Raw genomic sequence first — 27,767 nt, forward strand, 5'->3', positions numbered from 1 at the left:
GGTTAAGTTGGGTTTCACTTTCTGTGTGCAGAATCCCTTGAAGAGTCTTTTGTAATGGTGGCTTTGTGGTCACATATTGTTTTAGTTTCTGCTTATCATGGAAGACTTTTATTGCTCCATCTATTTTGAATGATAGTTTTGCTGGGTAGAGTATCCTGGGGTTGAAGTTACTTTCATTCAGTGGCCAGAAGATCTCACCCCACGCTCTTCTTGCTTTTAATGTTTCTGTTGAGAAGTCTGCTGTGATTTTGATGGGTTTACCTTTCTATCTTACTTGTTTTTTCTCTCTTACAGCCTTCAATATTCTTTCCTTAGTTTCTGAACTTGTTGTTTTAATGATGATATGTCGTGGAGTAGTTCTATTTTGATCTGGTCTGTTTGGTGTCCTGGAGGCCTCTTGCATCTGTATGGGAATATCTTTCTCTAGATTTGGGAAATTTTCCGTTATTATTTTGTTGAATATATTACGCATTCCCTTCGCTTGCACCTCTTCTCCTCCTTCAATGCCCATGATTCTCAAGTTTGGTCTTTTGATGGAGTCAGTGAGCTCTTGCATTTTCTTTTCACAGGTCTTGAGTTGTTTAATTAATAGTTCTTCGGTTTTTCCTTTAATTACCATTTCATCTTCAAGTTCTGAGATTCTGTCTTCTGTTAGTTCTATTCTGCTGGATTGGCCTTCTGTTTTGTTTTGCAGTTCTGTTTCGTTCTTTTTTCTGAGGTTTTCCTTATCCTGGGTGGTTTCCTCTTTAATGTTGTCTGTTTTTGTCCTGAGTTCATTTATCTGTTTATTCATTGTGTTCTCTCTTTCACTTTGGTGTTTATACAGTGCTTCTATGGTTTCCTTTATTTCTTCTTTTGCTTTTTCAAATTCTCTATTTTTGTTGTCTTGGAATTTCTTGAGTGTCTCCTGTACATTTTGGTTGACCCTATCCAGTATCATCTCTATAAAATTCTCATTGAGTACTTGTAGTATGTCTTCTTTTAAATTATTCTTGTGGGCTTCACTGGGTCCTTTGGCATAGTTTATCTTCATTTTGTTGGAGTCTGGATCTGAGTACCTGTTTTCTTCATTCCCCTCTGGTTCCTGTACTAATTTTTTGCTGTGGGGAAACTGGTTTCCCTGTTTTTTCTGTCTTCCCATCATTGTCTTTGGTGTTGTTACTGTCCCTGTACTGTGTGCAATTAAGTATTTTCTCGCTTGTAATAATAACAATGGTAATATTTAGAATGGAAGGGTGAGCTGAGATGGAAAGCAAGAAGTTAAAGAAATGGGAGAAACAGATACACAGACTGGAAGGAGAAAACAGAACAAGGTATCAGACAAGAAGATTTCAAAGGTATAAACAGGGAGCTTTAGTGTACTAATCGACAGTAAGCTGAATAGACATTAGAGAGACAGAGAGAGGACTGAAAATCAAAAATAAAAAAAATAAAGATAAGAATAAAAATAAGTAAATGAAAGAAAAATCTATATATAAAAATGTATTAAAATAAAATGAAAAAATAGAAAATTAAAAAAAAACAAAAAACTTCCAAGATCAAATGCAATGAAGTTTCAGTCTTAATAATTTGGGTGTCCGTCTCAGTCTCCAATCCTGGAGATGGTGCCTCAGATGTTATTCTGTAGTTGTCTCATCAAAGGGGACGCATAAAGTAGATCAAAACTACACACACACACAAAAAAAAAAAACCCACTAAATGTCCCAAGTTCAAATGCAATACAGTTTCAGTAAGTTTTTCAGCTTGCAGGTGTAATTCGGTTGTTCTCTCATCACAGGTAGGGAGACAAAGAAGAAAAAAGAGTCTGGAGACAGTTCTGAGAATGGTATCTGCAGCTGTGGTGTGCCTGCTTGCTGCTGTCAGGCACACCACACCTGTCCCCACAGGCTTTGTTTGCTCAGAGTTCTCCTGTGCGGGAGCCTCTGCTACAAGCTTTCCCCTTTCCAAGCACACTGGGAAAGTTGACAATGCACCCGTGTTCTCAGGCTTGCGTGTTTATTTACAGTTCATGTGGGAGGTGGGTCTTCCCCCTCTCCTGTGCAGTTCTCCTCCCACTGCCACTTTCACAAGCTTTCCTGCTCCTGGTTGCTGGGCGCGCCCCTGCTCCCACCAGAGCCTCTCCTGCCCGCCCAGCTTGTTCATTTACAGTCCCGGGAAGGATTCCCTTCCCCCAGTCTTTGGCGCTCAGGGTACCCCACCCTCTTTCCTGCATGTCTTTATTGCTCTTATTGCTTATTACTCAGTTTCTCTTCTTTCCCCGGATGGAGGTTGGTCTGTCCAGGGGGCTATGCTGCTCTGGCCCAGGCTTGTCTGTGGGAGTACCACGGTACTGCGAAGCTCACCTGGTCCGCATCTTCCCAAGCCATCTGGGCGTGGGCGACTGGCAGCCCGGGGACCCTCCTCGTTTCTCCGTTTAACGTGAAGTGGAGATTCTCTGCGCCAGCTGGAGGTGTGGAGGGGTCAAAGTTATGCCTTTTCTCAGTGATTATGCCTGCAAAGTGTGTCTCCAGCGTCTCTCCAAGATTTCACTATAGGAGGCTTGCTTTCTGCTTCCTCCCTCTAGCCGCCATCTTGGAATCCCTAAATGAAGTAACTATACATGTTAATTACTGTATGTAAATGTCTTTGTTCTTAGGAAATTCCTTATTGGAATGGTATGTGGAAGCTTCTCTCAATTTGTTCTGTGAAGGAGCCTCTGGTGAATGCTTCTTCCCTGTTTAAAGTCAATCTTCTTAAACGTGACTTGTCTGTAATGTCCTCACAAAACTGAAGTTCATTTTTACTTGCGTGGACTCTGCTAGATTTGGTCAAGGCACTTTACATCCCTTCCCAGGCCTCCTACAGCACTGGCATAAGCAGTTTCGGCGCTGCAGCAGTCATCCTCACCATGCCTCACCACGCCTCACCTTCTGGTAGCGCCTCACCTTCTGGTAGCACCTCGCCTCACCTTCTGGAAGCACTCAGCCATTAGTTTTAAAAGCAGTAGACACCTATAAACTAAAAATAGCTAGCCCCAAGTAGAAAAAGTTCTAAGGGAGAAAAGCACTTAAGATGATAACTCTGAAAAATTACTGGCCATAAACACCTAATTAAGTCATGGCTTTTAAACTTGCATTGATATTATAATTATACAGTAATGCTGTGATGTTTCTGTTACAATGTGACAGTATAATAGTGTTCTACATAGGTTGAATTCACGGCACTCAAAGCAGTATTGCAAATGAAATTAGGCTATGGGTCATACAGACCTGTTTATGAATCTAACGCTGAAAGTTATTAGACAAAATACTTTAGTTAAATTATCTAAGCCTTACTTTCTTCCACTGTAAGGAGGGAATAACTACCACCCCATAAGAATACTTTTAAGGACTGGGCGTTAAGCCTAGTACATGACACTGAGCCTACTACTCAGCACACAGTGGCAAGTAGAATGACACCCACTTCCTGAAGATGCCTGTGTCACTAATCCGCAGAGCCTGTAAGTATGTGACGTTACAAGGCAAGGTGTAATTAAGGTTGTGGATGGAATTAAGTTTGCTAATCAGCCGGCCTTAAGTGGGGAGATTTCCTGGATGACATAGTGGGCCAGATATAATCACAACCATCACTGTAAAGCAAAAGAGGAAGGCAGGATAGTATCGGAGTCAGAGAACGAATCAGAAGATGCTATGCTGTTGACTTTGAAAGGGGAAGGGACAATAAGCCAAGGAATGCAGGCAGCTTCTAGAAGCTAAGAGGAAGACAGAGAGAGAGATTCTTTCCTAGAGCCTCCAAAGGGAGCACATCCCTGCTGACACTTTGATTTTCACCTAGAGAAACCCATTTTGGACCTCCAAACTGCAACATAAATTTGTGTTGTTTTAAAACACTAAGTTTATGATAATCTGTTACAGCAGTAATAGGAAACTATACATCATTAATTCATTAGTATTAATGCATGCCAAATAACTTACCTTTCAATTAAAAACATTTCAAAATAACCCAAAATATGTCAGTCATATAGATAACAGAAATAGTGAAATAAAGCTTTCATTAGTTAAATTAGTTTGTCTAATAATAATATGAATTGAAAAAGATTCTTTTTTCTTTCTTTTAAGATGGGGGTGGGGGTTTTCACATGTTGCCCAGGGTGGCCTTGAACTCCTGGGCTCAAATAACCACTTCAGTCTCCCAAGTAGCTAGGACTGCAGGTGTGTGCCACTGTGGCCCTGGCTGATTTATTTGTTTATTTATTTTTGTTTATTTATTTTTTCCACTTGTGCTGTACCCCCTTTGCCTTTAATTTTTCAGATATGGTCTTGCACTTTGCCTGGGCCAGCCTCAGATGGAGTTCTTCCTACCTCTGTCTCCTGAGTAGGGATTACAAGCATGAACCACCATGTCTGCCTCACTCTATTTTACAATGACTTCCTAAGCAAATAAGTATCCCAAATATGATCGCCAGCATTCTGGTGAGTGACAATCACGTGGGAAAATGAACCATCAATCACATTGTTAAATAAAGACGAAAATTGTTATTCTAGGAAACATTATGAAAAATAGCATGTCCTAAATTTATTTACATGAGAGTCAATCACTGTGTTCAACTTGACAAAAATTTATCAACTGTATTTCTCATTGATAGGAATACAATTTTCAGTGAAGAAGGAAAACCTAAAACTCAATAAAAACAATTCACAAAACTACATTAAGATTTCATCCCACCCTAGTTAGAATGCAATCAGCAAGAACACAAATAACAAATACTGGCGAGGATGTGGCAAAAACAGGAACCCTTATACACTGTTGGTGTGAATGTAAATTAGTACAACCATCGTGGAAAGTAGTATGGAGATTCCTCAAAAACTAGAAATAGAACAAGCATATGATCCAGTGATACCGCTCTTGGGCATCTACCTGAAGGAATTAAGTCAGGATACAATAAAGACACTTACACACCCATGTTTATTTTAGCAATATTCACAATAGCTAACCTATGGAAACATCCCAGATGATGCCCTATGACTATGGATTGAGAAAAAAATATATATATCTATATATGAAGTTTTATTCAGCCATAAGAATGAAACCATGTGTTCTGAAGATAAATGGATGCAATTGGAGGACATCATGTTAAGTGAAGCCAGGTTCAGAAAGACAAAGGCCACATGTTTTCTCTCATTAGGGAAGACAGATCTAAAAGATAAACACATCCATATGCAAGCTCATATGCAGAAGGTATTTATGATAGTGGCACTACTCTGAAACTCGGAGGAGGGAAAGGAAGAGAATGGTAGAGAGCCAACAATATTGAAACGCACTACCTCTGTGCAGGTGGAGGATATAACGATAGGTATCGAAAGCTGTTGAGTAATGGGGGGTGGGAGGTAAGGGGTAAGGGAGAGTAATAGAAGGGTTGAACTGACCAAAGTACACTCACAGCAGGGATACACCGAGAAACCCCTTTGAAAACTGACTTTGGAATTAATGACACAAAACAGGACTGTAAAATAGGTACAGTGAGTGTAGGATTACTGGTGGGAGGGGGGAGGTGAATGAAGGCGAGGAAGGTGACGGTATATGGTTGGTGGACTTCATATACTTACACAACATAGAATAAAGAAACCTCTTGCAGGTTAGCCTGGCTCAAAAGACCAAAAATCGTATGTTCTCCCTCATATGTGGACATTAGATCAAGGGCAAACACAACAAGGGGATTGGACTATGAGCACATGATAAAAGCGAGAGCACACAAGGGAGGGGTGAGGAAAGGTAAGACACCTAAAAAACTAGCTAGCATTTGTTGCCCTTAATGCAGAGAAACTAAAGCAGATACCTTAAAGCAACTGAGGCCAATAGGAAAAGGGGACCAGGAACTAGAGAAAAGGTTAGATCAAAAAGAATTAACCTAGAAGGTAACACCCATGCACAGGAAATCAATGTGAGTCAATGCCCTGTATAGCTATCCTTATCTCAACCAGCAAAACCCCTTGTTCCTTCCTATTATTGCTTATACTCTCTCTACAACAAAATTAGAGATAAGGGCAAAATAGTTTCTGCTGGGTATTGAGGGGGGAGCGGGAGGGGGTGGAGTGGGTGGTAAGGGAGGGGGTGGGGGCAGGGGGGAGAAATAAACCAAGCCTTATATGCACATATGAATAATAAAAGAAAAATGAAAAAAAAAAAAAAGAAACCTCTTGCAATTGCTTTAAGTGGGGCAGTAAGGGTTGATGGTGGGGGTGATCAAACCAATGTGCAACGTAATGCTATTCGGAACTGTCACAGTGAATCCCCCGACAATGAATATATCCTAATAAAAATGGAAACAAAACATGATTCATACCAATTAAACTTGCAAATGGCCAGAACATTAGTGAATGTTAAGTGAATGGATGAGATCTTAGTAAAGTGTTTTTAGTGTAAAATGCTAATTTAGACAATGGCCCTGACAAAACGAACTGTACCTTTAACAGCCAAAACACAGTTTATTCCCATAGGTACAGGAAGAAATCTAGCACCTTGATTTTTAAAAATCTCATCCTATAAAATTTTTTCCTCTGTGTATGTTTTATAGTGTATATAAGCTGTAAGTACAATACTATAATTCGTAAATAAAAACTTGACATGTATTCTTAATTTTTTTTTCTGGTGGGGGGATGCCTGACTGAACAAGTTAGAGTATCACTAACAAGAACAGCCAAGCCGCACTGCCTCTGTCACAGCTTTAGGCTTGACACTGGTCTAAAAACACACAGCCATGTGGTGAAAATTATTTTTTTTTCAAACAACTAAGTTTGGCATCAACCTTTTAAACAGGCTAACACCCCCCACAAAAAATGTGTCAAATGTTTCAAAATAGCATTTATTTTTTAAAAGCACATTTTGAGGTAGACAGAAAGGGTTTATTAAAATCTTAAAATTTTATGTATGTGCATACATAAACTCACCTCAGTTCTATATCCACCTATTCAAAAAAACTCAATTCAATGAAAAAGGTAAAAGCAAGATTTTCTACTCTAAAGCGGACATTTAATCTGTCAAAAAACTTCTGGGTTCATTTCAATTTTAGATCTTATTTTTTACTAAATCATGCACTAAATAGCTAGTTTTCAATGAACATGAATATACCTTCACTTTCAATGTGAAGGTAGTTGAAATACACTGTAACTCCTGTAGTTTCCACAATATCAAAATGGTAACATTTAAGTAAGATCAGCTATATAATTTGTGAGTTCAGGGCAAAATAACAACGTGGGCTCCTTGTTTGAAACTTTTCAAGAAGGCTACAGTACGGCACTAAGTATGAGGCCTTTCTAAGAGTTCACAGGCCCCAAACCTACACAGCCAGCCCTGAATACAGGTAAGTGCATTTCAACTGCCAAGACCTATTATCTTTGTTCTTTGAATCCCTAGTACGTTACACATATAGCAGGGATTGGAACACTTGTTGAATGAAAAACTGTTTTTTTTGAGATGGGGTCTTGCAAGCCAGCCTAGCTGGCCTCAAACTCGATTCTCCTGCCTCAGCCTCCTAAATGCTGCTGGGATTACAGGTATGTGTCACTATGCTTAGCTTTAAAAAAACAAAACAAAAACCTACGTACGTCGTGTGTGTGTGTGTGTGTGTGTGTGTGTGTGTGTGTGTGTGTGTGTGTGTTTGATACTGGGGTTTGAATTCAGGGCCTACACCTTGAGCCACTCCACCAGCCCTTTTTTGTGATGCGTTTGTTCAAGATAGGGTCTCGTGAACTATTTGCCAGGGCTGGCTTCAAACCAGGATCCTCCCGATCTCTGCCTCCTGAGTAGCTAGAATTACAGGTGTGAGTCACTGGCGCCCAGCTCAAAGAACCCTGAGTCTTAATTTGCAGTTTTCCAAATCAATGAGAAATGCTTAGTTAAATATGACCAGGGTAAATCTTACCCAGATGAAGACAGTCTGTTCTTTATAATAAGACACGTGATTCCTCGAGTATTGAATCTTTTGCACATCGTGTTCTGGCTTCATTAAGCTTGAGGCTCCATATGGCAAAGTCTCATTTGATTCGTTCAAATGTTTATTGAACAACCACTCTATGCCAGGGCCTATGCCAGGCACTGGGTATACAAGAATAAATAAGACGGTCCCTGCCCTCCAGGAGCTTACAGTCTAGCATAAGAATTTACAGCACCTTAGAACATAATGAAAAAACTTTCTGCATGTCTAGTATATAATCTGGAACTTTCCAAGACTTCAAAAAATATTAATCTAAAATTTATCAGTAAAGCAGAGTCTGAAAATGAAGGATGCAGTGAAATTTGAAAGAAAATTCAAATATGCACTCTTTAATGAAAAAACTATGAAGTCTAAATAAGGAAAGCCAAAGATTCTACCTATTTTAGAGACTTTGGACCCGATTTAAATTTGAAAAATTATTTTATTATCTGTGGATAACATTTTCACTTACAGTGACATTTATATATACATACATACGAGAAGTGTGTGTATGTGGAGATGTGCTCCTTGAGGCTTTAGGTAAACCTGTATCTCCATCATTAATTCATTTACAACTAAAGAGACCAGCATAAAGGTAATTGGAGACTTTCTTTCTATAGTAATTTCCATTATCATTTGAATGGGAGAAATTCCTAAGATATTTAGAATCACCTCTAGGACATACATTTTAGTACATTCTTATTCTACAGTGGGACTAAACTGTGTCTTTGTAATAATGTGATAATTTAAACATACATTTAAATGGGTAATGACAAAGTTCAATGGAAACTAGCATAGTCTTAAGTCTATCTGGATTTTTTTTTTCTGTACTCTTCCTCTTTTTTCTTAAAAGCATAAAAGATCCCTGTGCAGAAATGGACAGAGCTTTTGTTGTTGCATTGCTGTACTTTGGTACATTGCTACTTACGTCTTAATCTGGCAGCACCCTTAGTTTGTGGTAAAGTTACAACTGAAAAATCACTAGCCTTGGCTTTACCTGGAAGCTTTTATTATCCCAAAGTAAGTAGATAAACGACCAAAGGAGCTGTCTCACAGACTATGCACCCAGAGTTTATCCAGCAATTCCTGTAGACATTCTGAAGAGGCTTGATTATCTTATGTCCCAGCTCACAACAGATAAAGACAGCACAACAGAAATAGGAAGGCCTGTTGGAGGCAGGCATGTTGACGGAACACACCATTTAGCAGATATAAAACATTTTTTAAAAGCAAGCAATCTGAGGCAAATAATTATATGTACCTCAGAGTTAAGGGGATCACTTCATAAGCGACATTAACTCATATGTGTTATAGCCCTTTACATTTTATGACATGTTTTACATATATCAGAACTCACTGGGTATTTGTATTAATACATTATGAATATAACTTTTAACTCTTCATCATGAAAAAGTGAATTATGCTGAGCATCCTGTTTAAGAAGGCAGGGAGGTATGTATACTAACATACCTGAAAGACTTGCATCAAAAATAATTATAAGTTTTAAATTTTGGCACTTAAGAGATACACATTAGTTATCCAAACTTCCATATATATGGTTTTCTTCATGACCAACACAGGGTGTTACTGAATGCATTTTCACAGCACTCAGTGACAGCTGGTCATTAAATGGGGATGATTGTCATTAGTAAGTTATCAGACCACTTCCCTGCTAAACCAAGTTTAACAGATAGTATGGATATCAGTACCATATATTCTGATTAATATAGGAAATACTAGGCTTCTAAAAGATTCTCAGAGTGTTTTCCCTATATTGTACTTTTAAGAGAACACCTTAAAGATGATATGTGATCTTGTTTCTAGACAAAGGAGCAGAGAACATGTGATTCATCTTTTCCTTGCTTGTTTTCTTAAAATTTTTGGTATGGCCTCTTCTCAGAATATTACAAGAAGTAACAAAATACACATATGCTTTGGGGTTCTGAGAAAAAAGACCACCAAATTTTTAAAAACACTAAAATAGAAGCCTTTTAGCCACTACATTTCACAACTGAAAAATAAGGAACCATATATTTGATATACCTAATAATTCAGCACAGCATTTCCCTAAATGCTGTTGTACAAATAGCTTTTTACCAGAACAATTTATGCTACCTTTACCAACAATAATACTTCATTACCAATTATAATACACTTACCAATCATCATGAATAAAAAATGACTCAATAAAAGAGTAAAAAAAGATCAGGTTTTAAACTGTAAGAAAAATTGGACCTTGAACTAATAAGATGTAATTTCTTCCAATAATATAATATTCCTGATGCTTTTAACTTCTTGATTAGTATTCTCTGATGACTTTTTGATCATGTCCATACCTGAAGGAGGGCAAAGGTTCTTTTGTTGAGTTTGCTGGCTATTAGTTATTAATTCTCATCTGTGTGGCTCTATTTTCACGTAGGCTGTCCATTCTCCATTTTCTTTTCTATTTCATAGGTGCTTATCCTGTTTGAGGTTTTTTAGTTAGGAATGGACTATACGTATGCCCTGAGTTACTGTCTCCATTCTCAGTCTTGTGTTATTTTACTTGATACAGAAGGTAATAAGGCTAATGCTGGAATAGTAATAATAATAAAAAAAACTTCCAGAAGATGCTAAACAAGTAAATTAACAGGCAGTTTACCATCCTATACAAAAATAACAGGCAAAATGGTAGAGTTATAGTAAGCACAGTCTTTGGACTAAAACAAGTAGACAAATCTGGGTTTGAACCTCAGTGCTACTAACCCACTGCCAACTGTGATTTTGGGTAAGTAACTTAATCTTTCTGACCTGTCAAAGTAATTTGGGGCTTGTTTCATCTACCTTGCAAGGTTTTTGTGAGGATCAATAGTAAAATAGGCACATTATTTAACACATAATAGGTATTGAAGGTAGTGGTTCAAGAATCATTGGCTGAATTTAGAATGGGTTGACATTTGGGTCTACCATCAGATATGGAACGCTTCTAAACTGATAGTTTATGGAATCTTCTTTTGAATATCAATTTGATCATTATTATTTTAATGATAACATTTTTGGGTGTGTTCTTACAAAACTGTATTTTCTTTTTAAATGTGTGCATACACTCACACATGTGTGTTTTACAAACTTTATGGCAGGCCTATGTTTTCAGTGTGCTTTGTGAGTAATTTTTTCACTGACTACAGAATTCTTAATTTTTTCAATAGTCGTGGTAAGGTGACCTAATTTTAAAAATCTATTCTAGAGCCAACATTGTTCCAAATTAAGTATAACTTCTTAAATAAGTAAGTGGCTGTTCAATAGATCCTACAAAGAAATGTCATTTTTATCCATGTATTGAGCTGTTTAAACATTTCTGTAAGATTTAAAAACTTTTCTTCTTATAGTGGAAATTTTTAGCATTTACTCCCATGCCTTCCTTTTTTCAATCTATTAGCCATCTTAAGGGTATTCAGAACAATATAACTTAAAGACAAAGCATGTAAGTCACTGACTGTAACACAGTACAGACTGTATCATGGTACAGCAGAAACTGCTGTAAGCAGGGAATTAGCAGACTTTAATTCAAGTTCTGGCTCTACTAATAACTTTGAAAGACCATAGGCAAGTCACTTAAGTTCTCTCATTTGTCAAATAAGTGATTCCATTTCAAGTTATTTTCTATTTCTAAAATTGCTTTCATTTACTTGTTATTATTACTATTTAAATAATCAAAACACCTTGTGGGAATTGTGTTAAGCACCAGATGGATATAGAAGTACTTACTGCTATTTAAGGTTGTAGTTTTCAAACTATTATGTGGACCTTACTTGAGATTTCTGAATCAGAATCTCCTAAGGTGAGTCCTAAATTTCTGCATTTTTCATAGGCTCTTCAATGGTTATAATGCATCTGAATGTTTGAGAACCACTGGCCTAAAAAGCATGTGACCTAAGAGGGTAAGACAAGTGTAGGAGCTTAAATTACTCTAGCCTCTGGTAAATTGCTTCTCACCACACACCATTTGATGTGGAAGAGACTGGAAGAAAGCTGTCTATTCAACAGAACCTTGGGCTTGACCCTGTCTGATGCTTTCACTTGATGTGTTCCACACAAAACACAAGAAAGGTATGGTATTCTGGTCAGTACTTAGTGTTGCATCCAAGTCACTGACTACGAGGGTTATACAACGTCTTGAAGAGGACTGTAGCTCTGTGCTTACTGATGGTGAGACAGTTGAGCTTGTGGCTCCTAGCTAGAGGAAGAAAGACAGTAAAATGTCAACTCTTTACTCTATATTCCCCCTCTACCTTAATACTGTTAACACATCATTCTGTGTGGTTCAAAAAGAAAAAGAAAACCTAAGTCACGCTGTTCTCTTTACCCTGTGACCAGATATTGTACTAATCTAATAAATAAATTCTCTCTGTACAACAGAAATGACTAAAGCCCATTTCTTCCCCTTTCCTTTCCAATGCTGTTATAAAAACAAATATATGCTGGAGATTTAAAATTCATACAAGTAAAATAAATTACAAAGAGACGTGGTAACATTTTTCCTAGAATTTCACAACAAAAACTATCACATGAAAAATTCTTTATATTTTAACAGGAAACTTAAAAGACATTTTGTTGCAAGACTATCTAATAGTTATGAGAATAATGCCATTATCTGTGCTCAATATAGAGAAATACAACAGCAACTTTAAAAGGGCAAGTATCTGAAATTTCTTTTTCAACAATCAGCATGCCAGCATCCAGATTCTGGGTTTTATTCAATACTAGTGTCATAGGTTTCTCTCATTCCAACCAAAACTCCTGCCAAATGTTCACAAATTCATATAAACACCAAAAAAGAGAAAAGAAATTAGGAAGCAAGGAAAGGAAAGGAAAGGAGGGAGGGAGATATGGAAGGAGAAAGGGAGAGAGCTTAGTAAGAGAGCTACCATGCAAAATAACCAGAGCTGGAGTTCAATGGCACAGATCAGAGCAGAAGAGTGCTGAAAAAGATGCTGCTGCATAGAGTGTAACTTGGAGATGCCTGTATGATGCTGGATGACCAAGTACTCAGGTCACGGGTGTGTTCATGGACCCATAAGAACCAGGGTCTTGACCCAAACTTAGAAGATCTTCTAAAAGAAAATACTTCACCTAAATGGAAGTAATTTATAAGTCACACACCAGAAGAGTCCCTATTTGATGTAAGTTGTGCCTAAAACTTTGGCTGATACAAAGAGACCCGTCCACTAAGGCACCCTGAGGCGATCTGACAGTGTGTTGGGGAGAACTTTGTTGTCAGTACCACATCGTTATGAGAGTACAGAGAGCGGATCACCCGTAAAGGACTGGCTTCTTTGGGTAAACAGTCAACAAGTTCATTGCACTGTTTGTCAAATCCCAACAAGCGAATCCCATAGCCATGTGGGGAAGAAACCATTCGCCCATCAGGGCTGAAGCAAAGTTCTTTGATGTATCCCCTGCCTACATTGGCTTCTTCAATGTAATGAGTCAGTCTTAGGGAACAGCGAGGTGAGACAGGCCGCACAGGAGCTCCTTCTTGGAATTCATAAACACAAGTCCACTAGGGGAAAAGAAGGGAAACAAAACAAAGTTATAGAATTCCAATAGTGCTACGGATATTCCTTATTTTTAAAAGGCTCAACAGATCACCCAAACCATGACTGTTGCAAGAAATCAATCAAATGAATGCTATCCGCCTTCCAACTACCAACACTTTTGTACCTTATATCTTCATAAGCCTAAGTTACTCTGGATTCTGATGCTTTAAAGCCTTTTGTTCCCTGAGGTTGCCTATTAACTTCTGAAATAACACATTTGCTTTTCTGAGATGAATAACAATCTTGTTATTTTAAAAATACCTTCTCCCCTACACACTTCAAAGGCTCTTCTCCCCTTCCATTCAGTTATGGTCAGGGCCAGTCAGATTCTTAGAAGACTACTGCTTTCCAGAGTAATAAGACCAGAGATTTCCTGGGTTTTTAAACAGAGAAATTTATGTTAATTGGCTTAACAAAACCTTACATCGATCTAGCTTAGCTGAAACATCTCAGTGTTGTGTTCACTATGTAAGAGTTGGGTTTTGTTGTTGTTTGTTTTTTACAATGAGATGAAGGAAAGAAGAATTAAGAAGCTAGGCACAATCTTGAGTTGATCATGGCCTTTAGAGTTCTTCCCAGCTCACTATACTTGGGCAGGAGAAGAAGAGTTTATAAGGGATAAAGACACTATGAAGCAACAGAGGACAGGAACAGGAGAGTTGAGAAGCAGGGTCTCTGACAGTATGCCCTTGAGGATAGGGACTGTGTCCAGTATTAGGCCTAAGGTCTGCACACATGGCAATGACAATCTGTTCAATGAACCCTGTTGAAAGTGAAGTGCTGCTGCCTGTACCTCCTGGTCATCAGTGTTGCTTGAGCACCGAAGAAGAGTGGCCCAGCCTTTGGGATGCAACTGTAAGGAAGTTATGCAGTTTCCACGGTCTCTCTCACCAGGAACTTCAGGAGTTAAAACTTCAAGACTGTTTCGTGGCGAAACTCCTGAGATACAAGAAAATGAGGATTTGGATGTATATTATCCAAGGACTAAGGCAGTTCATCAAAGCTATGATTTTTGGCAGCCACCTCCCGTAGCTTGATCCCTTAGTCTGTCCCTTATACTACCATATGTAAAAGAACTTGTTATCCCCCAATGAATGCCATGTGAGTTTTGGGGGAGGCATAATGGGGAAATAGTATTACTATAAGTAAAGAATCCAAGTTCCTGTAGCAGGAATCACCAGTGAGTTAAGTGGGATCTTTGCATTTGTTTCTCAGAAAGCTTTTTAACTTAAGAACCAAAGTTATGTGACATGGAAAGAGTCTAAAAAAATTAAAAGATAATAATTTTAAACTTAGAGGACCTAGTACTTCCCTGACCAAAGAAGGAAGTATTTGGAAGTCAGGAGGATTGCCTTTAAGTGAATAAAAGGGTCAGGATTTATGGTCCCCAAGTACAATATGCTCCTTTACTTATAATGGAGTGAATAAACTCATCATATGTTGAAAATACATTTCATATACCCAACCTACTGAGTAGCATAGCTTAGCAATGCAGTACATTGTATGGAATTGGCTGTTTATTCCCATGACTGTGTGACTGACAGGAGCTGTGGATCCCTGCCTCTCCCCAGCATCATGACAGTATCATACTGCATATGGCTAGTCTGGGAAAACTTTAAAATTCACATCTGAAGTATGGCTTTTATTGAATGTATTATCATGTTTATATTGCTGTAAAACTGAAAAACCATAAATTAAACCATTTTAAATTGGGGATTATCTATATTATGAAAAATAAATAGCTATAATTTTTGAAGGTGAAAGGATACCTAACATAGAGGCATTTCAAAACAAGGGATGGGGAGACATTGCCAATCATACATTTTCCTTGTGACTCTACTATTCTCTGTCATTTCCTTCTACCTAGCCCCCAATTAAAAATGACTGTGGTAATAAGCCACTATTACTAACTGGAATATGTCAATGGAGAACCACTTTCACTGACATCAGAAGAAAGCAACTTAGAAACTTAAGAACAAGAGAAATATTTCAACACTGCTCTACCTGTGGGAGGAGTTACTTTGAAGGTAATGAGGTCCCTTTGTCAGACCCTTTGTGAATTGCTTCTCAAGCAAATGTGCTATCTTCTTTTAAAGCTCTCCTTAGATTACTACATCATTGCAGAAACCTGTGAAACTCTAACTTACACTGCTATTAACCAAACAATACCTAAGTAATACTTTCATGTGGGATTGAATTTTAACAATTTTAGAGAAACACAAACCCTTATTTTAAGACTTAATTTTGGAAACCTATAACTAAAGCAGAAAAGAAATCCATTCTAAATCGGTAAGCAATGGATTTGCTAGCTGTGTACCTTGGAGGTTTCTTAGGATCTAGCAAAAAGTGGAACCATTCAGGAGCTGAGGAGAAGTAGGGAAGACTGCAGGACCTCACTAATTTCACTTGAACCAAAGCTACATCCCTGGGAATCCACAGATTTCATATCGAAATAAAGTTTTAGTGGTGTAGGCCTGTAATCCTGGCACTAGGGAAGCTGAGGCAGGAAGATCAAAAGTTCAAGGTCAGCATGGGCTACAAAATGGATCCTGTCACAAAAAAACAAAAAGTAAGTTAGGTGTTGTGGCTCACACCTGTAATCCTAGCTACCTGGGATGAGGACATCAGGAGAGTCACAGTTCAAGGCCAGCCCAGGCAACAAAATTGTGAGACCCCATTTCAACTGGATTGGTGGTGCACATCTCTCATGCCAGCTATGAGGGAAACATATACAGAGGGCTCATGGTCCAGACTTGTCTTGGCATAAACACATCTCAAAACTAAACAAAGCATAAAGGGCTGGGGATATGGCTCAAGTGATAGAGTACTTGTGCAACAAGCAGTTGGCCCTGAATTCAAACCCTAATACCATTACACACACAAACACACACACACACACACACACACACACACACACACACACACACACACACACACAGCTGGCCATTAATAACCTACAAAAAGGAAGATAAACAATAAAATGCTATAAAATCTTAGGTGTGGATTAGTATGCATAGGGACAGTTGTGGAATTTGTATTGGTAGAAAGCATTCCAACTAGGAGGTAGAAGGGATAGGCATAACAGCTAGGTCTGTCAGATGGCTGGGGGAAAAAATGGCAAGATTCAGAATGGAGCCAGGTTATAGATCATTTTATCCCACAACCCCTGAGATAGTCAGGCATATATAGAAAAGGAAATGGCAGAGCAAATGGCCTCCAGAGTAAAAGACCACGTGACTTTCACAAACACCTGATTAAGTCCATTGCTTATATTTACACAGTACTTTTGCATGCATATGCTCATTTAATCTTCACACCTTCATTGACTGGGATCTACATTTCTCAACTACATTTTCTAGTTAATTCTTTTATTAGCAAACAAGGTAATAAAACCAAAGTTCAAATTCCATCAAAGATTTATGAACCAGATGGTTAGCATTTTTTTTTTTTTGGTGGCACTGAGGTTTGAACTCAGGGCTTCGCACTTATAAAGTAGGTGCTCTACCACTTGAACTACATCTCCAAGTCCATTTTGCTCTGGTTATTTTGGAGATGGGGTCTCTCGAACTATTTGCCTGGGCTGGCCTTAAAACCCAATCCTCCCAATCTCAGCCTACCAAGTAGCTAGGATTAGAAACATGAGCCCTGTTGTCCAGCAATGGTTAGCTTTTTGAGAGCTTGTTTGGAGGTTCTAGCAGGGGAGTGCAGCTACCCTTGACCTAAGAATGGTTCTCTTCTATTGGGGATGTCCTTTCTAACCGAGCGCACAGCTTTAGGAGAGATACCTATAGAGTTGTGAGGAGGAAGGGGACACCCACCTAGCCAACCAGATCAGCTGAATCAACCCTGGTGGTCAATGGGATAACAGATGTCACAGCCAGATCACCCTCACATCCAGTGGTTAGTTTTTTGAACATGAAGACTGAGGGGTAAGATACAGCCTCATTTCTATTGACTTTTATTTTTATGGACTGAAACTGAACTAGTGAAAGCTATTTGATGGAATCTATTGTTACAAGATTATAAAATCCAACTTTTAACTTACCTTCTCTTTGAGAGGCTCGTGACATGTGTTTTTCAGATGAATTAGAATCACTGTGATGACAAGGTGAACCAGAAACTCTAGGACCAGATGAACTTGACAAAGTGGTCAAATCTTGGAAAAAAAAAAAAGTTTGACAATAAGCGTGGCATAACTATGAGGTATCTTTTAACTTTTTAATTATCTAATTGAACCATACTTTTAAAATGCTTTGAAACATGGCCCCAAAAAAGCTCACATAAACTGGGCTCTAACAAGAAGATGAAGCAGAACAGGACAGATCTTTGTTCTGTTTAAGCCCTAGTCCCTTTCTAAAATCTTTTATGCCAAAAACCTGCTCATATGCAATGAAAATGAAAAACCAAATAACATGTATATCTTTGTTTCCTTATCATTTCTGTACCAAAATGGAACAAGAAAATTCAATTAAAATGAAAACTGAGCTATTTAGCCAGGTGCTTAAGGTTAGGACAGGGTCTAAAAAACAGGCCATTAGTTGGAACATGAATAAAATGAACACTTCTTTAAACCACACAAAAAAATTCTACTATCATTCTTAAAATTATATATACTATCTCTGAAATGCGATACAAAGCTTTACATTAAAATTCTTTTTTTTTTCTTTCTTTTCTTTTTTTGTGGTACTATGGTTTGAACTGAGGGCCTCATACTTGCTAGGAGATGATCTACTAGTTGAGCCCCTCCTCCAGTCCAACTCTACATTAAAATCTGTGGGAAAAAATAAAATCAAGAGAGATTCCAAGATGGTGGCTAGAGGTAGGAAGCAGAAAGCAACCCTCCTATAGTGAAATCTTGGAGAGACGCTGGAGACACACTTTGCAGGCATAATCACTGAGAAAAGGCATAACTTTGACCCCTCCACATCTCCAGCCAGTGCAGAGAATCTCCACTTCATGTTAAACGGAGAAACGAGGAGGGCTCCTGGGGCTGCCAGTGGCCAGCGCCCATACAGCGTGGGAAGACGCGGACCAGGTGAACTTCTTGGTACCGCGGTAGCCCCACAGACAAGCGTGGGCCTGAGGAGCATAGCCCCCTGGACAGACTGACCTCCACCCGGGAAAAAAAGAGAAACTGAGTAATAAGCAATAAGAACAGTTAAGACACGCTGGAAAGAGGGTGGGGCGCCCTGAGCACTGAAGATTGGGGGAAGGGAATCCTTCCTGGGACTGTAAATAAACAAGCCAGGCGGGCCAAGAGCCTCTGGCGGGAGCGGGGCGCACGCCCAGCAACCAGGAGCAGGGAAGCTTGTGAGAGGAGGGAAGACCCACTTCCCACGTGAACTGTAAACAAACATGGCGGCTGGCAGGAGCAGCAACACCGCCCAGTAAGCAGGAGCAGGAAAGCTGCTGAAAGTGGCAGTGGAAGGAAGACTTCAGAGGAGAGGGGGGAAGACCCACCTCCCACATGAACTGTAAATAAACAGCAGGCCTGACAACGCGGGGCAGTGTCACCTTTGCCAGTGCTTGGAAAGGGGAAAGCCTGTAGCAGAGGCTCCCGCACAGGAGAACTCTGAGCAAACAAAGCCTGTGGGACCAGGTGAGTGCTAAGCTCACCCCAGAGATCTGCATAAATAACTCTGCCAGCTACAGGCTGAGAGCAGCAGGCAGGCAAGCCACAGTTGCAGATACCACTCTCAGAACTGTCTCCAGACGCTTTTTTTTCTTTTTCTCCCTACCTTTGATGAGAGAACAACCGAATTACACCTGCAAGCCGAAAAACTTATTGAAACTGTATTGCATTTGAACTGGGGACACTTGGTGGGGCTTTCTTTTGTGTGTGTGTGTGTGTGTGTGTGTGTGAGTGTGTAGTTTTGTTCTACTTTATGCATACCCTTTGATGAGACAACTACAGAACAACATCTGAGGCACCAACTCCAGGACTGGAGATTGAGACGGACACCCAAATTATTAAGACTGAAACTGCATTGCATATAAACTTGGAATTTTTGGGTTTTTTTTTTTTAATTTTCTATTTTCCATTTTATTTTAATTCATTTTTATATGTAGATATCACTTTCATTTACTTATTTTTTATTTTTTTATCTTTGATTTTCAATCCTCTCTCTGTCTCTCTAATGTCTGTTCAGCTTATTGTCGATTAGTACACTAACACTCCCTGTTTATACCTTTGAAACTCTTGTCTGATACCTTGTTCTGCTTTCTCCCTCTTGTCTGTATATTTGTTTTCCCCTTTTCTTTAACTTCTTGCTTTCCATCTCAGCTCACCCTTCCATTCTAAATATTACCATTGTTATTATTACAAGCTAGAAAATACTTAATTACACACAGTACAGGGACAGTAACAACACCAAGGACAATGACGGGAAGACAGAAAAAACAGGGAAACCAGTTTCCCCACAGCAAAAAATTAGTACAGGAACCAGAGGGGAATGAAGAAAACAGGTACTCAGATCCAGACTCCAACAAAATGAAGATAAACTATGCCAAAAGACCCAATGAAGCCCACAAGAATAATTTAAAAGAAGACATACTACAAGTACTCAATGAGAATTTTATAGAGATGATACTGGATAGGGTCAACCAAAATGTACAGGAGACACTCAAGAAATTCCAAGACAATAAAAATAGAGAATTTGAAAAAGCAAAAGAAGAAATAAAGGAAACCATAGAAGCACTGTATAAACACCAAAGTGAAAGAGAGAACACAATGAATAAATGGATAAATGAACTCAGGACAAAAATAGACAACAATAAAGAAGAAAACTGCCAGGATATGGAAAACCTCAGAAAAAAGAACGAAACAGAACTGCAAAACAAAACGGAAGGCCAATCCAGCAGAATAGAACAAACAGAAGACAGAATCTCAGAACTTGAAGATGAAATGGTAATTAAAGGAAAAACAGAAGAACTATTAATTAAACAACTCAAGACCTGTGAAAAGAAAATGCAAGAACTCACTGACTCCATCAAAAGACCAAACTTAAGAATCATGGGCATCAAAGAAGGAGAAGAGGTGCAAGTGAAAGGAATGCATAATATATTCAACAAAATAATAACGGAAAATTTCCCAAATCTAGAGAAAGATATTCCCATACAGATGCAAGAGGCCTCCAGGACACCAAACAGACCAGATCAAAATAGAACTACTCCACGACATATCATCATTAAAACAACAAGTTCAGAAACTAAGGAAAGAATATTGAAGGCTGTAAGAGAGAAAAAACAAGTAACATACAAAGGTAAACCCATCAAAATCACAGCAGACTTCTCAACAGAAACATTAAAAGCAAGAAGAGCATGGGGTGAGATCTTCTGGCCACTGAATGAAAGTAACTTCAACCCCAGGATACTCTACCCAGCAAAACTATCATTCAAAATAGATGGAGCAATAAAAGTCTTCCATGATAAGCAGAAACTAAAACAATATGTGACCACAAAGCCACCATTACAAAAGATTCTGCAAGGGATCCTACACACAGAAAGTGACACCCAACTTAACCATGAAAAGGCAGGCAGCACCAAACCACAGGATAAGAAAAAGCAAGACAGTAGAGAGTAACATCAAGTTAGGTACACACAATCAAACCTTCAAACAACTAAGACAACTAAATGGCAGGAATCACCACATACCTATCAGTACTAACACTTAATGTTAATGGACTTAATTCACCCATCAAAAGACACCGTTTGACAAAATGGATTAAAAAAGAAGATCCAACAATTTGTTGCTTACAGGAGACTCATCTCACCGACAGAAATAAGCATATGCTTAGGATGAAAGGCTGGAAGAAGATTTACCAAGCCAATGGCCCCCGAAAACAAGCAGGAGTAGCAATACTTATCTCTGACAAAGTAGACTTCAAACCTACATTGATCAAACGAGATAAAGAAGGACATTCCATACTAATAAAAGGGGAAATAGACCAAAAGGAAATAATAATCATCAATATGTACACACCCAATGTCAACGCACCCAATTTCATCAAACATACCCTGAAAGACCTAAAAGCAACACAGTGGTTGTGGGAGACTTTAACACTCCATTATCATCAATAGATAGGTCATCCAAACAAAAACTCAATAAAGAAATCCAAGATCTAAAATATGCAATAGATCAAGTGGACCTAGTAGATGTCTACAGAACATTTCATCCAACCTCTACACAATATACATTCTTCTCAGCAGCCCATGGAACCTTCTCCAAAATAGATCATATCCTAGGGCACAAAGCAAGCCTCAGCAAATATAAGAAAATAGAAATAATACCATGCATACTATCTGACCACAATGCAGTAAAAGTAGAACTCAACAACAAAAGTAAAGACAAAAACCATGCAAACAGCTGGAAACTAAATAACTCATTACTTAATGAAGAATGGATCATCGATGAAATAAAAGAGGAAATTAAAAAGTTCCTAGAAGTCAATGAAAATGAAAACACAACCTACCAGAACCTATGGGACACAGCTAAGGCAGTCTTGAGAGGAAAGTTTATAGCCATGAGTGCATATATTAAAAAGATTGAAAGATCCCAAATCAATGACCTAATGATACATCTCAAACTCCTAGAAAAACAAGAACAAGCAAATCCCAAAACAAATAGAAGGAGAGAAATAATAAAAATAAGAGCTGAAATCAACGAAATAGAAACCAAAAAAACCATACAAAGAATTAATGAAACAAAAAGTTGGTTCTTTGAAAAAATAAACAAGATCCATAGACCCCTGGCAAACCTGACTAAAATGAGGAGAGAAAACACCCAAATTAGTAGAATCAGGAATGCAAAAGGGGAGATAACAACAAACACCATGGAAGTCCAGGAAATCATCAGAGACTACTTTGAGAACCTATATTCAAATAAATTTGAAAATCTAAAAGAAATGGACAGATTTCTAGATACATATGATCATCCAAAACTGAACCAAGAGGAAATTAATCACCTGAATAGACCTATAACACAAAATGAAATTGAAGCAGCAATCAAGAGTCTCCCCAAAAAGAAAAGTCCAGGACCTGATGGATTCTCTGCTGAATTCTATCAGACCTTTAAAGAAGAACTGATACCAACCCTCCTTAAACTGCTCCATGAAATAGAAAGGGAAGGAAAACTGCCAAACACATTTTATGAAGCCAGTATTACACTTATCCCAAAACCAGGCAAAGACACCTCCAAAAAGGAGAACTATAGGCCAATCTCCTTAATGAACATTGATGCAAAAATCCTCAATAAAATAATGGCAAACCGAATTCAGCAACACGTCAAAAAGATTATTCACCACGACCAAGTAGGCTTCATCCCAGGGATGCAGGGGTGGTTCAACATACGAAAATCAATAAACATAATAAACCACATTAACAGAAGCAAAGACAAAAACCACTTGATCATCTCAATAGATGCAGAAAAAGCCTTTGATAAGATCCAACATCATTTCATGATAAAAGCTCTAAGAAAACTAGGAATAGAAGGAAAGTTCCTCAACATTATAAAAGCTATATATGACAAACCTACAGCCAGCATTATACTTAACGGAGAAAAATTAAAACCATTCCCTCTAAAATCAGGAACCAGACAAGGATGCCCACTATCTCCAAACCTATTCAACATAGTACTGGAATTCCTAGCCAGAGCAATTAGGCAAGAAGAAGGAATAAAAGGAATACAAATAGGTAAAGAAACTGTCAAAATATTCCTATTTGCAGACGACATGATCCTATACCTTAAAGACCCAAAAAACTCTACTCAGAAGCTTCTAGACATCATCAATACCTATAGCAAGGTAGCAGGATATAAAATCAACATAGAAAAATCATTAGCATTTCTATACACTAACAATGAACAAACTGAAAAAGAATATATGAAAACAATTCCATTTACAATAGCCTCAAAAAAAATCAAATACCTAGGTGTAAACCTAACAAAAGATGTGAAAGACCTCTACAAGGAAAACTATACACTTCTGAAGAAAGAGATTGAGGAAGACTATAGAAAGTGGAGAGATCTCCCATGCTCATGGATTGGTAGAATCAACATAGTAAAAATGTCGATACTCCCCAAACTAATCTACATGTTTAATGCAATTCCCATCAAAATTCCAATAACATTCATTAAAGAGATTGAAAAATCTACTGTTAAATTTATATGGAAACACAAGAGGCCAAGAATAGCCAAGGCAATACTCAGTCAAAAGAACAATGCAGGAGGTATCACAATACCTGACTTCAAACTATATTACAAAGCAATAACAATAAAAACAGCATGGTACTGGCACAAAAACAGACATGAAGACCAGTGGAACAGAATAGAAGATCCAGATATGAAGCCACACAACTATAAGCAACTTATCTTTGACAAAGGAGCCAAAAATATACGATGGAGAAATAGCAGCCTCTTCAACAAAAACTGCTGGGAAAACTGGTTAGCAGTCTGCAAAAAACTGAAACTAGATCCATGTATATCACCCTATTAACTCAAAATGGATCAAGGATCTTAGTATCAGACCACAAACTCTAAAGTTGATGCAGGAAAGAGTAGGAAATACTCTGGAGTTAATAGGTATAGGTAAGAACTTTCTCAATGAAACCCCAGCAGCACAGCAACTAAGGGATAGCATAGATAAATGGGACCTCATAAAACTAAAAAGCTTCTGTTCATCAAAAGAAGTGGTCTCTAAACTGAAGAGAACACCCACAGAGTGGGAGAAAATATTTGCCAGCTATACATCAGACAAAGGACTGATAACCAGAATATATCGGGAACTTATAAAACTAAATTCTCCCAAAACTAATGAACCAATAAAGAAATGGGCAAGTGAACTAAACAGAACTTTCTCAAAAGAAGAAATTCAAACGGCCAAAAAACACATGAAAAAATGCTCACCATCTCTAGCAATAAAGGAAATGCAAATTAAAACCACACTAAGATTCCACCTCACCCCTGTTAGAATAGCCATCATTAGCAACACCACCACCAACAGGTGTTGGCGAGGATATGGGGAAAAAGGAACCCTCTTACACTGTTGGTGGGAATGTAAACTAGTACAACCACTCTGAAAAAAAAATTTGGAGGCTACTTAAAAAGCTAAACATTGATCTACCATTTGATCCAGCAATACCACTCTTGGGGATATACCCAAAAGACTGTGACCCAGGTTACTCCAGAGGCACCTGCACACTCATGTTTATTGCGGCATTATTCACAATAGCCAAGTTATGGAAACAGCCAAGATGCCCCAGCACTGACAAATGGATTAAGAAAATGTGGTATCTATACACAATGGAATTTTATGCAGCCATGAAGAAGAACAAAATGTTATCATTTGCTGGTAAATGGATGGAATTGGAGAACATCATTCTGAGTGAGGTTAGCCTGGCCCCAAAGAGCAAAAATCGTATGTTCTCCCTCATATGTGGACATTAGATCAAGGGCAAACAACAAGGGGATTGGACTTTGAGCACGTGATAAAAGCAAGAGCACACAAGGGAGGGGTGAGGATAGGTAAGACACCTAAAAAACTAGCTAGCATTTGTTGCCCTTAATGCAGAGAAACTAAAGCAGATACCTTAAAGCAACTGAGGCCAATAGGAAAAGGGGACCAGGAACTAGAGAAAAGGTTAGATCAAAAAGAATTAACCTAGAAGGTAACACCCACGCACAGGAAATCAATGTGAGTCAATGCCCTGTATAGCTATCCTTATCTCAACCAGCAAAAACCCTTGTTCCTTCCTATTATTGCTTATACTCTCTCTTCAACAAAATTAGAAATAAGGGCAAAATAGTTTCTGCTGGGTATTGGGGGGGGAGAGGGAAGGGGCGGAGTGGGTGGTAAGGGAGGGGGTGGGGGCAGTGAGGAGAAATGAACCAATCCTTGTATGTACATATGAATAATAAAAGAAAAATGAAAAAAAAAAAAGCTAAAAAATAATAATAAAATAAAATCAATACCAGATATTCGAGGCTGACATATTACTTCAAATAGCAACCTCAGCTTCATCATAATTCTCAGTGACTGCACACAATGATTCAGAATTCTTATTTCCTGTGATATTATTTAGTATCAGAATTACCCTTAGAAGACTGAAAAACTTCTTGGCTTTTGAGTGGAAAAAAAAAAAAGCCAACTAAACTTTCTAAATCATTATTTCTCAGTAAGCTAAAGTTGATTTTCAATGTTTAAGTTTTTTTTTTAAGGTAGTTCTATTTCTGAATAAAAGGATTATACTGGTATATTTATGAACGTTTTGCTTGCCAGTAAGTTGACAGAACTTAAATTTCTACTTTTAACAGTTGAAATGGGCAAGGGCAGTACAATTATGCCTACGCTTTCCCAAAGGAGTCTTTAGGAGTGGCTGAGCACACAAGAGAAAGATTTCAACCATCTAAGTTTTATGAACATTTCTATTTCCAAAAATTAAGTAATTTTTTCTGGGTTCTTATTCACAAACACAAAATTACTAATGATGAGTTTGTTTCCAGACCAGTCCTCTCATTTCCAAATGTGAAATACAATCTTTTTATCACACGATGTTGATAAAATATAGTGCTTAAGTTTTTCTGAGTTCCAACTTAACTTAAGCCCAATAGAATCAGCATTAGAAGAAGGGACAGAGATCTGGCAAGAGGGTGTTTTTAAGATGGCACCAGATACCTGCCTGGACATCTAAAAGTTTAGGATATAATACAGACTTAAAACTAAAACTCTATAATGACTAGACTTAAAAGCTCTACCAGGCTCCAGAAGGACTTAAGAAGATTGATACTACCGTGGGCGATCACCAATTTTTGAGATAATAATTCAGAAGTACTGATGAAAGATTCTCTGGCTAGCAGAAACTAAAAGAAAATATTTTAAGAGCAATTATTCTTCTTAGACACTTGGGATACAGAGCACAAATTAATACTATGTCAGAAATATATACCGATTATTATACTTCCTTAGAGTGAAGATACAACTATTAGTGAGCTTTCTAAAGAATGCCTTTTAATTTTCTACCCTTTTTCCCTGTTATCATTCTTAGAATAGAAGCACATTGTACTCCTATGTCTCAAATTCTTTTGAAAATGTTTTTAGTCAGAAAAGAAAATCTTACCTGAACTTGATGTAGTTCTTCTTGCTCTCAAAATGGGATAGCTGCCTACTTCTAAAGACTTGGTTAGGTCAAGATCATGCAAAATCAAGAGATAACCAGAAGAAGTTGAGATCAACATTTTAGAACAGTCTGGTGTTAATCTCATTCGCATGAGAAAACGTGTATGAAAGAATTTCTTATGTGGACACCCATCTTCTGTACACCTACAGAAGAAATCAACAAACAAACAAAACCAACAAAACCCAAGAGTTACCATAAATACAATGACTCAGTGATAGTCAAATTATTTTGCCCTTTGAAGCAGAATCTATACTCAATTCAATGCACATTTAGATTTATACACATACTTCATGTTTTTTTTGGGGGGGAGGGGTAAGGAATACTCCTGGAGTTTGAACTAGGGCCTGTGCTTGCCAGGCAAGTCCTACCACTTGATCCATGCTGCCAGCATCGTCACAATTTTTTGACTATTCCTTTTTTCATCTCTGACCTTTTTAGAACACCCTTTTTCTGAAGTATTTACCTCAGAAAGTAAAACTTTGTTGAGGTAAACTCTCACTTTTTATTGTTCTGAAATCTATTACCATTCTTTTTGAACAAAGATTTAACTGAGTATGTAAGTTAAGGTTCACAGCTATTTCTCTCTCAATATTGAAGAAAATATTTCACCAAGTTCTGGTTTTCGCTGTTACTATTTATAAATCTGCTGCCAGTCTTTTCCTCTGGATAATTTATCTTTTTTACCCCCAGTTGATCTTCTCTTTGTCTTTAGAATTATTTGCCCATGCTGGCCTCAAACAGTGATCCTTCCCATCTCAAGTAGCTAGGATTGGCTCCCAGCTTAATGTCTTTTCTTATCTCTCAGAGAATATTGGTGGGCTTTTTAAAAAGTTTCCTCTTGCTGGTAGAATGACTCAAGTGACAGAGCACCTACCTAGCAAGCCTGAAGCCCTGCCTAAGTTCAAACCCCAGTACTGCAAAAAAAAATTTTTCTTCTCCCTATGTTGTCTCGGTTTATATCAAAAATCTTCCAATTTGTGCCTCTATTTTAGAAGTGTTTTCTTAAATGTCTGATTATCATTGGCTGTCTGCTCAGGGTTAAAAGTAAAGAACTAAAGCTGACTGGA

General features: G+C 38.1%; 1 protein-coding gene across 3 annotated transcripts in view; it reads right to left on the reverse strand.

The window, feature by feature from the left end:
* Positions 1 to 8,373: 8,373 nt before the first annotated feature.
* The window catches only part of Dcaf10 (DDB1 and CUL4 associated factor 10), a 59,090-nt gene continuing 39,696 nt past the window's right edge, over positions 8,374 to 27,767 (reverse strand). For all 3 annotated transcript variants that reach the window (XM_074051414.1, XM_074051413.1, XM_074051415.1), the window contains 4 exons: positions 26,641 to 26,843; positions 17,576 to 17,686; positions 14,324 to 14,469; positions 8,374 to 13,493 (listed from right to left, as the gene is read on the reverse strand). In XM_074051414.1, the coding sequence (XP_073907515.1) occupies positions 13,125 to 13,493; positions 14,324 to 14,469; positions 17,576 to 17,686; positions 26,641 to 26,843 (829 nt within the window). In that variant the 3' untranslated portion in view covers positions 8,374 to 13,124. The remainder of the gene's footprint in view (positions 13,494 to 14,323; positions 14,470 to 17,575; positions 17,687 to 26,640; positions 26,844 to 27,767) is intronic.

Source organism: Castor canadensis, chromosome 13 (genome assembly GCF_047511655.1).
Source record: "Castor canadensis chromosome 13, mCasCan1.hap1v2, whole genome shotgun sequence".
Lineage (NCBI taxonomy): Eukaryota > Metazoa > Chordata > Mammalia > Rodentia > Castoridae > Castor > Castor canadensis.